Here is a 13,696-nt window from a genome sequence, read left to right as displayed (position 1 = left end):
CAGAGCTCTTGGATTCTTGTATTTGTGTCATTTGCTTTATCTGCAAACCTACAACTTATGAAAACAAGTGTCAGACGATCGTCCTGGAATCAGGTTGGACCACAAAAGGGAAACATTTTCATTAAATCCAACAGAAAATATTAGTCACTCAGTAAAGAAGATAACTGTCAAACCACAGAAAAGAAAGAAACAAAAAAAACAGGGTGCCTTTGGGGAATTTCTGAACACTGAAGTTTAGGTCTGCTGGGCTGCACGAGGACGTCAAAAAAAAAAAAGCAAGCATTCCTCCATTGCGAACAAAAGATACTAAGTAAAGCATGTTATTCTAAAAATATTTGTACAAATTCAAATTGAGATTTCTTTTTTGGGTCCTCTGGATCCATTTAAAAATGTAGTTTATTGATTTCTTCTGTTACTATAGCTATCTCTTAAATTCTGTGAGCGCGAGAGAAACGTCTTGGATGTCAAAAACATGATACATTAGCAGGCAGGCTTGGAACAGATGACCCTTCACAACTGTAGGTGTGTGCGTGTGGGGGGGGGTATTAAAATTCTGTATTAAAAACTCTTGTTTCGTCTTTGTAAAGCATCAGTGAAGTGAGCAGTGACATCCGACAGAATTTTAAACATTTGTACTGGGGTGAGCCAAAATATATTGAGCCGATAAACAACTTATGTTATCCCAAGGGATAAGTTAGAAATTGGATTTTGGCTTTATGACGGACTGTGAGAGCAAAAAGTTTTGCAAACTAAAGCAGTGTATTTGTTTATTTGAAACTTCAACTTGCATTACCGTTCAGTGTGATAAACGGGTTTGGAAAGACCCGACGTGTTGTGGCGTGAAGATTTCAAGTTGCATAATCGTGCGAAGTTTCTCGTCTTCAGTCAATCAGCCTGCTTGTTTACTTGCGGTAATAACGTGAAACCTCGCGAGATGTTGAAACATCTTCGGCGTCTCCACCTGTCATTTCCTTGACGTTGACGCTTACAAGGAGGGTCAACCACTTCAAGAGAAATGCCTCCTGTTGGCCGACAATCCAAACTTAAAGCGCACGGATATTGTATTCCCGGGAGGGGGGCTGTTTGCAAGTGTTTACGGCCGAAATCCCGTCCAGTCCAGGTGCGCTTCTTGGTGACAGTCTTGGCCAAAGATCCACTGAAGTTTGCAAAAGAGGTACATTAAAAGACCATTTCTCCATTTAAAACGACGGGGACGGGGCAGTCACTTCCCAGTGTGGCCTTTCACTTCTTTATGCCTTATCAATTAGCGTGCAGCGCCCCCTCACGGCCATTCGGGGTAAATACCAGCCTCCAAACTGGTACGATTCGTGAAGTCAGATCCATCTTCTGCGGAAGTGTGAAGGCTTTGGATCAAAATGCAAATGTATGGAACTCATACGTTGTAGTTAAATCGCCGCAAGACTGCGTGGCTCTTTGGAGTCGAGGGGCCCTTTTCAGGGAACTTGACTGTCTAATAGAGTCACACAGGCAAGGGAGGGGGGGTAGGGTGGGGGGGGGGGGGTGGAGTGGGGGGGGGGGGGGGGGCAGAGATCAACTGGGCGGTCTGGAAAAGCAGCAAAGCCCGAATCTGCAGACATGTGAGCAAAAACACGGTCATAGTAACCTGACAGGTTTGTTGGTGGGGGTACAGGGTTGTTCAATTTACTTATACCACCAATACAGCCATCTTCCCTCATCTGAAAAAAGCATCCTCAGTCTTCATGGTCTGCAAGAAAATCTCTCCTATTCTTCAAGGACTGTCATCCATTTTTAAAATGTTTACTCCAAAGCAATGTGTGGGCCCATAACAATTTCTATCTTTCATCTTCACTCAATTGCAGCAACAACCATGTTAGACAGGGGGGGAGATTAAGTCATGCTTGCTAATCCTCACAAGCTGTGATCTATGCAGGAGCAGTTTTAGTTTTCTTGCTGCACCACTCCTTAGTTTTTATTATGGTTAACCCTGGGTATGATTTCTACATCTGTGATCCCTGGGTTTCATATTAACTAGCACATATCAGCTCTTCCTTAAAGGGGACCCAGCTGAGCTTGCTTATATTTACCAGATGAAACTCTGTCTGATTCTATTAGTGGAAACAGTAGGCCTGTGTTGTTCAGAGCCACTGGATTCCCAGTCTTTATCTCTCAGACCAGTCACCGGCCCTGGGATGTGGAGGGCTGAATACCCTATTTCTTGCATTGCTGTAAATACATTGCTTTGTGAAAACTGTGCATGCAGAGACTGACAAAAAAGAAAAAAAAATGTCCAGTTAATGATGTCATTGTGTTGACTATTTCTCATTACAGTGAAAATTGGGCTACTGACTGTCAACGCACCACTATACTGGACATGTAGATATCTCCAAAAAAAAAATAAAAACCAAAACCGTTTAGATTAAATGAAAAGTACAAGCCAATGTGGAGACACTGATAAACTATAAGCTCACCAAGCACTTAATAAAACCACAATTATATCTGCCAATTTTAGATACGGAGATAAGAGCAGATGTAATAAATATGTTAGTGTATTGTATAACTAGTTTGCTAACCCTCAGCAAACTAAAGAAAAGCCTCAGTGCTGCCTTGGAAGATTGGGGACGAGTCTACTTCCTGGATTAAGAATAACAAGAGGATTCTTTGACGTTAAATACGGTCGACGGCTGCTTTAACAATGTGAAGGTGCTCTCGGGGAGACGCGAAATGGTATTAATTGGATGGAGAAGCATTTTTCAAATGTCAAAAACAATTGTGTATCTGTTAAGAGGAACTCTCGAGGGGGGGAGCAAAACATTCCAGCAACTACCCTGACCCACGACCAATACTCTGGCCTACTTGGCTAAGGTTAGCCATTTGTTTCGGGCTATATCCCCTGTCGCCGATTCACTGCATCACAATCGACAGAAAGCCTAAAAAGAGACAAGTATTTGGAGCCGACCGTCTATTTGTGTTTAATGACTTTCTCATTTAAGCTGCAAGTAGTATGAGCTCGTTAGCATTAGCAAGCTTAGCGTCGTAGCCGCTTGTGGCGTTGTCTTTGTACAGGCCAAGTGATACAAATCCTTACGTTTAATTTCACCGTTCAGAAGCGTTACATGTGTTCAGGTTATAGTGCGTATGACTTTAAACTTTATGGAATGTGGCAGTGTTTCGAAAGGGAACGGCACCGCGGAACATTCCCTTGCTAGCTAACGTTAGCCAGCTAGCTTATCCTTAGCTTGTAACACGTCAGTGTAAAACTAACACTGCACATTAGAAACCGGGTTGCGCAGAAATGTTCGCAACGGTTCTACACCGGCCCGTCCACTGCTAACGGGATAATCGAGCAAGTGTGAGATCGCCTGACCCACCCTTTAACAACAAGGGGTTCGGAGATATGCTCGAGTCGGAAGCTGGACAATAAATATCGTTTGTTTACGGTGATTCCAGAGTAAGGCAAACGCCTACCCCCACCGTGTATCACTCCGCACAACACGCGGAATGTTAATGCTGACACATTACACCGTCTAATCGATGCCCGAATGCTGTCATTCCATGTCATTAACCGTGGAAAAATGTCAAAAGGCGGAAAATAACGGTATTATCGCATTTGTCTAGATGTACATCTAAAACGGACTAGTTTCCACGAGAGGTTTCTTTCATTTTGCTTCGGCCACGGGGGGCTGAATGTTCCCCGATGATTTGGTGTAACGACTGCGTTGCCGGTAAATGATGAGCCCGCGCACGGTCCTACGGTTACGCCGTTCAATTGACATCCGCGAACAATATATAGGTACTTTAAGTTATTTTAACATTTTTTGCCTTCCGTTTATTGTATTAATGTCCCCTTCATTTGAAGATAGTAGCGTCCGCAAAAAGCCCGGGACTGCTTTCTTGGTGTCCGTGACGTACCCCGGATTGACAAATACTTCGCCCAATCAGAAAATAACATGAGCTTAGCAACAGCAAAATTTTATTCCTGTCCAATCAACAAAGCGGATGGGTGGACTTTATCGAGGTCTGGACCGTAAGGTCTGATTGGCTTAGAAGCGCGTCAGTTATCCTAGATTTGTGGACCATGTAGTTTCTGCGCGGTGTGCGTTGTGTGCGCAGCACTGAAACCAAAACCACATGTCCCACAACTCAACAGGCCGCGCGAGGAACAGCATGCGCGCGGTTGGAGGCGGAGCCTCTATATAAACGCGAGCTCCCTCTGCCTGAGCAGCACACTGGACACTGTTGTGACGGAGGAACACAGTCTCCGGGTGGACGTCATCTCTGGCAGCATCGAAATAGTTAATAGCAGTTAGCGACAGTTGCTCTGACAAACGCTTGGAGGAGTAACAAGTGTTTACCGCTCGGGAGTTACTTTTCTGCTTTGAGACTTAAGTTTCAAAACTTTCTTTGGGGAACCTTGGTCGTTTTCGAATCCATTCGTTTCTGTTGATTTTTAGTTTTTTTAATCGTTTTAACGAACTTGGATGCTCGATTTTGAGAGCACGGATAGCGTCTAAAATGTGCTAAAAAAAGAAGTAAAGGCGCGATCGAAAGAGCGGAGCATCAGAATGGCGGAGCCAATGGAGCGGACCCATCCCCTTAAAAGTTCGGGCAGCCCATCAGGTGGGAGCAGCGGAGTCGCGTTGAAGCATCTCCCGGCGAGCAACCGCGGTAGGCCGGAGAACGGCGATAGGGGGCGCCAGAGAGCCCAGAAGCAGCAGCAGCAGCAGCAACAACAGCGGGCGGAGAACTGCGAGGATATCAACACAGACAAGTTATGGCAAATGAAAGGCGGACAGAGGGGGGTGTGCCCTGTCGTGGCCGCCGGAAACAATCGCGCCAAGTGCCCGATTGCGGATCCCCAGAAAGCCGAGGGGGACGCGGCGAGCGACGGGATCCGCGCCGCGCCGGGGAAGTGCGAGGAAGACGCGGCCGCGGAGGAGAGTTTGAACCGGGCGCCGGAGGAGAACTCGCACGTCGACTCCGACACCGGCTTGGATGCGCGTATGGGCAGGAAGAGGCACCGGCGTCGGACATCCAGGAAGAAGCGCCACTGGAAGCCGTACTATAAACTTTCCTGGGAGGAGAGGAAAGCCCTGGACGAGCGGGAGACGGCGAGGGCTTCCCGGCTGAGGGAGGAGATGTTCGCCAAGGGGCTCCCGGTGGCGCCCTACAACACCACCCAGTTCCTGATGGACGAGCACGACCGGGAAGAGCCCGACCTCAACACGGGAGTCCGGCGGCCGTCGGGGCTCGGCGGCCGCATGGAGGACACGGGCAGCGAGGAGGATCTCTTCGACAACGACGAGGAGGACGACGACCACGGCAGCGGCGGCGGCAGCGACGGCATCGGGCGGCCCGGGAACGCGGGCGGGGAGTTTCTCCAGAGAGACTTCTCCGAGACCTACGAGATGTACCACGTCGAGAGCCTGCAGAACATGACCAAGCAGGAGCTGGTGCAGGAGTACCTGGAGCTGGAGAAGTGCATGTCGCGGCTGGAGGAGGAGAACAACCGGCTGCGGCGCGCCGTGGAGCCCGGGGGTCTGACCGTGGATGACTCCCTGGTCCGGCTCCGGGAGCTGGAGCGGGAGCTGGAGAAACTGAGGGCCCAGAACACAGAGCTCCTAATGCAAAACCAGCCCAGCAAGGACTGAGGACAGAAACACCAAGTCAAAAGAAAGAAAGAATCAAACAAACAAACACACCCACCGGGAAAAGGTAAAAATACGGGACTTCTGCATTGAAATGACTCAAAATTTCAGCAATTTTCTGTAGTCTGTCATTCAGACGATGAAGTCCGAATGCGATGCAAAAACTTGGGGACTTTTTTTTCTATTTGGACTGTTGGGGTGTCCTGTTTTTTTTTTCAAAGGAAATGTAAATATTTACAAAAGTAAAATAAGATTTTTTTTTGTACAGAAGATATTGGATAACATGGTCATATTTTGGTCAACTTCGAAACTGTGTTGGCACTGAAATAAAAATAAAAATCTGTATGTTGCATTTTCCGAAGAAAAAAAACTTAATTGATACTGAGCAGCTAATCTGGCCAGATCGCAAAAAAAAATATTGTTTTCCAGAGTGAACATTTTAACAGTTGTGTGTTAGCATCAATTGAAATAAAGTTTTGAAATTCCGCCTATAACTGTTGTGTTGTGAAACCACTGGAAGTTACAGGAAGTGAATCACCGCCGTACGGCACGGGGATAATCTGGAGGGGGGTGGGGGGCTATACCACATAGTGTGTGTGTGTGTGTGTGTGTGAGAAGGGGTGGCATGTGTCTAATAGAAAGACTAACCAGTGTGTGGAGTTAAATCGATTAAGCCCGGGCTCGTACATGATGCAGGAAGAAATAGTAATTGGATCAATCTCAGCAAAGCACTGCCCCAGTCCGGAGTTCAGGTTTTAGGTCTTACATGTCGGTGTTGGTGGGGGTTGGGGGGCGTTCAGGCTGCTTAAGAGTGAAACAGGGGTTGAGCTTGAATTTATGATACGTAAAGAGGAGGGGGGGGACGGTCCCATCAGACGTGGAGAGACAACACCACGTCCAACCACTAGAGGGCGCCATCGGACCCAATATTTAAAGTTGCCTGCTCTGCAAAACATGAACCTCTTCCTGCCTGCTGTTGTATATTTATCTGCACAGTGCACACACAACTAAACACACGTAAACTTGCTTTTCTTTTTTTTTAATACGGAGTTCTGTTTATTTACATCATATAGTCTTGCTTTAAAGCACGCAGCCAAGAGGGAAATGGTTTTCAAAGTGGACAACCTTTTTTTAAAAGTCCAGTCACATTAGTTTATACTCAAAAAGCAATTCAAAATGTACACAATACAATATGTTACATATTAAGATAAGTCTGTACAAAAAATGAACAACAGACATGAGTTAAAATCACATTTCAGACACGTTTTTACCTTTTAAGTTTAATGAAATTGCGGTGGTTCGACAGGAAATCGAGTGGCATCTGAGGGAGGTGTATGTAAGGGGTACCATATTCACACTGTTATTACCAGGCGGAGAGAGACCACCTCAATTTAAGGGAAGCAGCTGAGAGAATACTGTACTTCTCTCCACCGAGCAGTATCCGCCGTTAACGCCTGTTTAAAAGGCAAAGGGAGTGCATAGACTTGTCCTTGGCTTGAAATGTGCTTTTTCTCCCCTTCTCCCCCCCATCCTTTTACAGCCTCTCAGACAGACCACTTGTTTTTAATGTACACATCTTTGGGTCAGTGCCGACTGTCAAACACAGGAGAGCCAGAAACAACAACAGGGAATGGAAAGATAAGAGCCGACTATGGCAAGGCGGAACACAAACACATTCCAGAAATTAGGCACTTTAAGAAAAAATCTTGAGGTAAGACCAGACTGCCGTAACCTTTTCCTCACAGAGTCAAGTGGTCAAAATGAAATGACTGGAATCGACTCCTGCACCTCCTGTTTGAAATTCTAAACGACGGCAAATTGTTTCCCGTGGGTCGAGATGCGAGAGGAGGACAGCCGATTGATGTTTGCAGGCGTTTGATATTCATTTCCCCTAAAGTACCGTTGCACGGAGGACTTAACAGAGCCCAGGACACCGAGTCATGTAACCCCGAGGTAATAAACGTGTAGCCTGATTGACCCTCAGAGGGGAAGTGATGAAAACAGTGGATCACAAACAACCAAGGTGTTTGCATGCGCCGCGACGTTTACGCAGCCTGCGGAGCGAGGCCCTTACTGCCCAAGCCAGAAGAAACGTCGTTCTGTTTCAAGCTCCGCAAAGACGGCCTCGCAGAGGTGACGAGGTCAGCGTCGCGCCGAGCTGAGCTGCCCGCGAACCATTGAATGTTTCACTTTTCAATGAAATAACAGCCAGATCTTGCTTATTATCCCGCAATCTGTTGTTACCAGAAAGCTCTGCATTTAAAAGCGGCGCTGCCGGATTCAAGCTCGTTCGGCCGACGTTCTGAAACCGTACTTTTTACTTTTTTTTTTTTTCTGCACGGTGCTGAGCATCAGAGACGAAGGCCATCGATGAGGAACGCAGGATTAGCCACGTCTCATCTCGTCTCCTTTGAACAGGTACACCCCAAAGCAGAAATCACAATAAAAGTACTTTTTTTTTCCTCTCTTTTTTGTGGTTTTACTTTAATACAATATATACTGGATATAAACAAACAAAATAATATATTAAGGGAAACATTTCAAGTAACATCTTGAAAGAAATGACTGTGCACTTGCATGCCCATTTGTAAACCATAAAAAAACTAAAAAAAAAAAAGTAGAAACAAACAGGATGACACAATATTCATATTTACAAGGTTAACTTAACAAGGCTTTGTACAAATGTTACAAAATAATTCGACACAAAAACACCCGCACGCTGGAGGACAATATTACAAATATTGTGGCGCGAACACACAAACACTATGAACAACAAGAAAGAGCGAGACAGAGAGACAGACACACGGATGTATTTTTAACCTCCGTGTAGAAGTTTTGATTAGAAACCGGGGTTTGACAGTGTTGTAGGAGACAGTAGGACGACTGACACGCAGAATCAGTAGCGTGGAATCCTTTCACCCTCACCTGTCGTCTTTCCGTATTCTTTAGCGTGAATGTAGCTCACTTAAATACGTTTTCATTATTTAACCCCATCTTGAAAAGAAGCACCGTTCCCACGGGAAACCGGGGAAGGCGTCGGTTTCGGCGCCGCCCCCACCCTCCCAACTCACCTGTCGATAGCTATGAATTTGTGAGCCAGACAGGAAAATAAAAATTAAGAAATAAAAAAGATGGTTCAAATGAATGAGAATTCTTGGCTGTAAAAGTTTGCTATGAGGTCAGTGTGTGTGGGTGTAAATGTGTGGGTGTGTGTGTGTGTGTCTCCGCCCCGCTTCTGGATTATTTCTATAAAAGCACATGTATAAGGAAATAAAAAAAAAAAATAAAATAAAATAAAAATCAACAAAAGCTTTGGCAACGCTGGAATGCCCCTTTGCCATGCAGACAGAGCCTATGGAGAAGGAAAAGCGTGGCTTTTTTTTTTTTTCGGACCTGTTCATTTCACCCGGCGGCGCCCGCTGGTCGGCTGACCTGCCGGGCGTCCGCCTGCAGGACTCACAGGTACTGGTGGAACCTGGAGGTGGGTGCCTGCCGCGCCGCCAGGCCCTGCTCCGGCCCGTCTGCATCCTGTGCGGCGGCCGAAGCCTTCACCTGGCCGTGGGGAATCGGCGACAGCGGAAACTCGCAGACGTTCAGCGGAGGTCTCCTCTCTGATGACTCCGTCGGGGAGGCCACCACCGTGTGTCTGCGCCAGGCCCGTCTCTTCCTCCGCGTCTCGGGTGACAGGGGTTTCCGGAGCCCCACGCTCCGCAGGTCGTCGGCCGAGCCCAAGAGTCGGGCGCGGACCTGCTCGGCCAGAGAGCGGCCCCTGGGGCAGGTGGGGGTGAAGGAGGCGGCCTCGCTGGGGGGCAGGGCCGGCTTGGGCCGTGCCGGACGGAGACTCTCCTGACTGCTGCCCGAGGAGGGGTTGGTCCTGGAGGTCTCTGTCCTTGCTCTGGCCACCCCCTCTGGCGCCGCCCCGTCCTTCTGCCCCGTGCTCCCCGACAGCTCCATCAGGTCCAGGGAGCGAGCCTTGGCTTTCTCCCCTTTCAGCTTCTTCCTGGCCAGGGTGTCGCATTGGATCAGCTTGTGGGAGTTGAAGGAAGGCCGCGAGTGCAGTCGGTGCGTGGTGGAAGAGGAGGAGAACGAGGACGACGAGGGCGTGGTCGACCTCGCTCCTCCCTCGCTCCTCTCCGCCGAGTCTGGGCCGTGCGTGAGAGCCGCGGGCGGGACGACGACGACGGCGGGCGAGAGAGCTGGGGGTTTGTGGTGCGTGTAAAGAAAGCTCCGCTGCCCCGCCGAAGGCTGCGTGTTGACGGGCGTGGGCGGGGGACGCTTGTTGGGTCTTTCCTGTGTGAGGGAACGCGAGGCGAAGCCGCTCTCGTTGTCCGTCTCGCTCACCAGCTCACTGTGCTCGTCATCGGCGTCCTCCCCTCTCCCCTCCGAGCCCAGACTCCGCCCCAACGTGGAGAGGGTGGAGTAACCCGAAACAATGGAGCGCGCATCCTCTGGCGCTCGCCACACCGGCCCCTTTACCTCTGTCCGCGTCTCCTCTTCGCTCAGCATCATGGCCGCTTGCCTCCCAGCCGCCTCCTCTTCCTCTTTGCAGCATGGCCGACTGGGGATTACTGCGACCACCTCCTCTTTTACCTCCTCTTTGACCCCGCTATCTTCCACTTCCTCGTCTTCCTCTTCCTCCTCTTCATCGTCATCCGCCTCTCCCTCTGCTCGAGGAGCAGCGTCCACAAGAGGTGACTCTGTCTCCTCCTCCTCCTCCTCCTCGGCCCCTACGTGCCCGGCTTTGATTGGCTCGTGCTCTGAGTCGTCGTCGGTGCTGCTGCCCACAAGGCGGGCGTTGTGGCGCTTCCTGCGTTTGCGGCCCGTAACAGCTGACATGATGGAGAGAGTCAGGAAGTCCTTGGCTGTCAGGTCTTTCTTTGAGCCCCATGACCCCTGGAGAGGGAGAGCAGCATGTGCCACGTGAGATGTTTGTTTCGGGGAAATGGAAAGATCCAGATACGACCAATGTGCGTGAGAAGCTTTTACCTTTGATTTCGCGGAGTCACTGTTGGTTGAGTCTGGGGGAAGGGGTTGGGGTGGTGGAGAGAGTGGGGGGGAAGACGTAAACAAAAACACCAGAGAGTGAGATTCAATGAGGGAAACAAAACAGGCGGGTTTAGGACAGTCAACGGCCACGGAGGAGGAAAGGGGGCAGCCGGCGCGTTTATCGGGAACATATCTGAAAACAAGACGGCTTTTTTCTGACAGAAGCGATCGCGGTTGCACTGACGTGTACTTAACACACTTCAGATGTCTTCGCTAATCTCTTTATTCTATGAGCGGCTTTTCCAAAATTTCTCACTCCATCAGGTTGGAGCTCTGCTTAAAATCGCTAAAAGACCCTTCTCATTTCATGCAGCTTGCATGGGGAAAGCAGTGTTTTCCACCATGTTTGTTTTGATTTGAAACTTTGAGGCGAACGCTGTTGGACGGACTCGACTCTTGTGACTTCACGAGCCGACGAGGTGAGGACGGAGAACGGCGGCATAATTGGAGATCCCAACCCTCGCCGGGCAATGGTACAAGGTCAAATAAGTCGCGTGGGAGCTCCGCTGTGGCGTCTGACCTCCGCGGGGAACACAGACATGTGTTTGGACCACACTGAGGCGCCGGGACGAGACAACGGGAAACCACAGCACACACACCGATGACCCACCCAAACACACACACACACACACACACACACACACACACACACACACACACACACACACACAGATGAAACCAAATAGAGACAACAAGGAGCAGAAATCATGTCGAGCAGGAAGAAGGAAAAGAAACAAACAGCTTCCACAAACAGAGTTGTCACGCTGATCTGGGGTATAAGAGCCACTTTGGTGCCCAAATCTCCAGTGACACCCGGGGAGGGGCTGGGGGGCAACGGACTTAAACTAGTATCATGACTACGTCTTATTTCCTGTTAAAGAAGAAAAGGATCCTGGCTTGTGTTGCTGGACAAACACCTGCCTACGGTCAGCGTCAGAGTGAACGTGTGCTCCGTGTGTCAAACTCTCACCAGGCGGGTGGATTTGTGAGATGCCCATGGCATCCAGACACACATTAGATCCTCTTTCAAACTGGGTTTGAAAAAAGTGTATTCCCAAAACATGCTGACTTAACAGCATTTATTTAGTTAGTTAGTTATTTTATGAAGAAAACCGTATTCAAATTGATGAAGTTATCTGGTTTCTCAAATTAAGATTCGGACGACGGCAGGCCAGGCGGTCACTAAAGATGGTTTTTAAAAACAAACAGTATAGTATATAATTGAAAATGATCTTGAAAGATAAATCAAAACACCTCAACATATACTTTTCTAGTATTAGAAACACTTCTGAGAAATATACTAAATCATTTTAATTTTTTTTCATATATCTATATATATTTTAAATCACATTTATAAATAATGATTACGAATACGTTTGAACATGTTTGATTGAGACCCTTTTTTAAATGGCACTATAACAGTCTTGTATTGCACAAATGACATGTGAGATTCTTCCCCACATCACCCTCACGACTACGCGGTTTCCATAGAGATGCTGAACTCTGTAAAATGCTTGGAACTGTAACGGCACGAAAACGCAGGTTCCGCGCTATTACTGCAGCCGCTATCGGGGTGCACGTCCGCCATGACGACAGCTGGTGTGGACGTGGGCGTTTGAAGTTCGAAGTGACGGAAGCCACTTTCAGATCCGATGGCTTTAACGTTAATTTATTAGTTGGGAGGGGAAGTGGCATTTTCTTAGTCTGTCATTGAGGGACAAAGGTGACTTGCAGTGGGGTGTTGGACACACAATCATCCCAATCATCGCACACACACACACTCTTTCATAAAGTCTTACTACCACAACATTGTGAGCTGACTCGGCTGCATGCACACACACACACACGCACACACGTATTTGGCAGGGGAGTTTCCGTCCTACCGCAGTGGCTGCTCCACAGGCTCAGCTAAGAGAAGGAAATGCAGAGACGTACAGAGAAAGTGAAAGATGAGCAACATGGAGGGGAAAGAAGGTGAGCAGAAGGGAGAGAAGAACAGGCACGCTATCAAACACAAAAACACGCCGATTCAAACGGATCTAAGACTTAATTTCACATGCTGCGTTCCAGTTCTGTCGGAAAAAGTAGGAGATTTCGGCTTTGTGGTGGGACAGCATCTAGTCGGAAAACGTGCTTTCTGCACAATTTCCGCCTCTAAAAATGACATCCGTCTCAAATCGGTGATTGGAGCTGATCTGATGTTATGTGGGATCTGGCTTCAGAATTTGTTGCTTGCTGGGTGACACAGATTATGATCCTAACGAGAATCTCCCGCTCCCACCTCGGAACGGAACGCAGTCGCGTTTTGGGTTCCAGTTCTGGATTCCGAAATGCTGGGATGCTCTAGGACAAAGTTCGCTGGCGGCAGCAGAACCCTCACCTGAGGCGTCCCCGAGCAGAACGGTCCTTCCAATGTTGGACAGCAGGTGATCGATGTTCGGGGCAGGCTGCACATCCTCTGTGTCCACCGGCGTCTGCATGAAGCGAGATTAAAAACAAAAAAGGAGAAACCATCATCACATCAAATCCCTGTCATTATTCAAAACTCCACTTGTTATTGAAACACTGACATTCAAATTAAAATAGTTGCAAAATGTTATTTACTGATTCTCTCTCCTTTCTGGGCTCATAAAACAGACCATTATCTAAATGTATGAAAAAAAACCTCAAACACAAGTGCAGACAGCACAGCTGCACCCATCTGGTGGTGTGTTATAATTGCTTTCCATTCTGATTTGTTTAACAAAAATAAAATTGATAAGCTGTGAAACTGAAATAAAAAACAAGCTACTTATCCTTATTGTTAAATAGAGATAAATCATATTTAGTGGAGGACTATCAGAGCAAAATGCCTTGAGCGAAACGTTAAAAATCCTTTTCGCAGGGTGGTGCTGTTACATGTGATTGACAGCAGCTCACGGGCAGACACGTTTCTCCTGTAACGTGACCCGCTGGGTTTTAAACTCTCAACTCTGAAGCCTCTCAGATCACCAATTCTACCTCTGTCATCTTGTTTTCATGCT

At 48.0% G+C, this 13,696-nt stretch overlaps 2 protein-coding genes across 9 annotated transcripts in view; one reads left to right on the top strand and one right to left on the bottom strand.

Annotated features, from left to right (window-relative positions):
- Positions 1-4,192: 4,192 nt before the first annotated feature.
- hexim1 (HEXIM P-TEFb complex subunit 1) lies at positions 4,193-6,116 on the top strand. The gene has a single exon (XM_086176177.1). The coding sequence runs from the start codon at positions 4,545-4,547 to the stop codon at positions 5,628-5,630; it is 1,086 nt and encodes a 361-aa protein (XP_086032303.1). The 5' UTR covers positions 4,193-4,544; the 3' UTR covers positions 5,631-6,116.
- Positions 6,117-6,650: 534 nt separating this feature from the next.
- Positions 6,651-13,696, bottom strand: part of arhgap23a (Rho GTPase activating protein 23a) — a 66,662-nt gene continuing 59,616 nt past the window's right edge. For all 8 annotated transcript variants that reach the window (XM_086176142.1, XM_086176141.1, XM_086176137.1 and 5 more), the window contains 3 exons: positions 13,054-13,147; positions 10,614-10,645; positions 6,651-10,520 (listed from right to left, as the gene is read on the bottom strand). In XM_086176142.1, coding sequence (XP_086032268.1) covers positions 9,084-10,520; positions 10,614-10,645; positions 13,054-13,147 — 1,563 coding nt within the window. In that variant the 3' untranslated portion in view covers positions 6,651-9,083. The remainder of the gene's footprint in view (positions 10,521-10,613; positions 10,646-13,053; positions 13,148-13,696) is intronic.

The sequence above is a fragment of the Fistularia commersonii genome, chromosome 28 (genome assembly GCF_037954325.1).
Source record: "Fistularia commersonii isolate RoL2024-O1a breed Wild chromosome 28, RoL_Fcom_v1.0, whole genome shotgun sequence".
NCBI lineage: Eukaryota > Metazoa > Chordata > Actinopteri > Syngnathiformes > Fistulariidae > Fistularia > Fistularia commersonii.
Note: the sequence above shows the minus strand (reverse complement) of the source record. Positions and strands in the feature narration are given on the sequence as shown.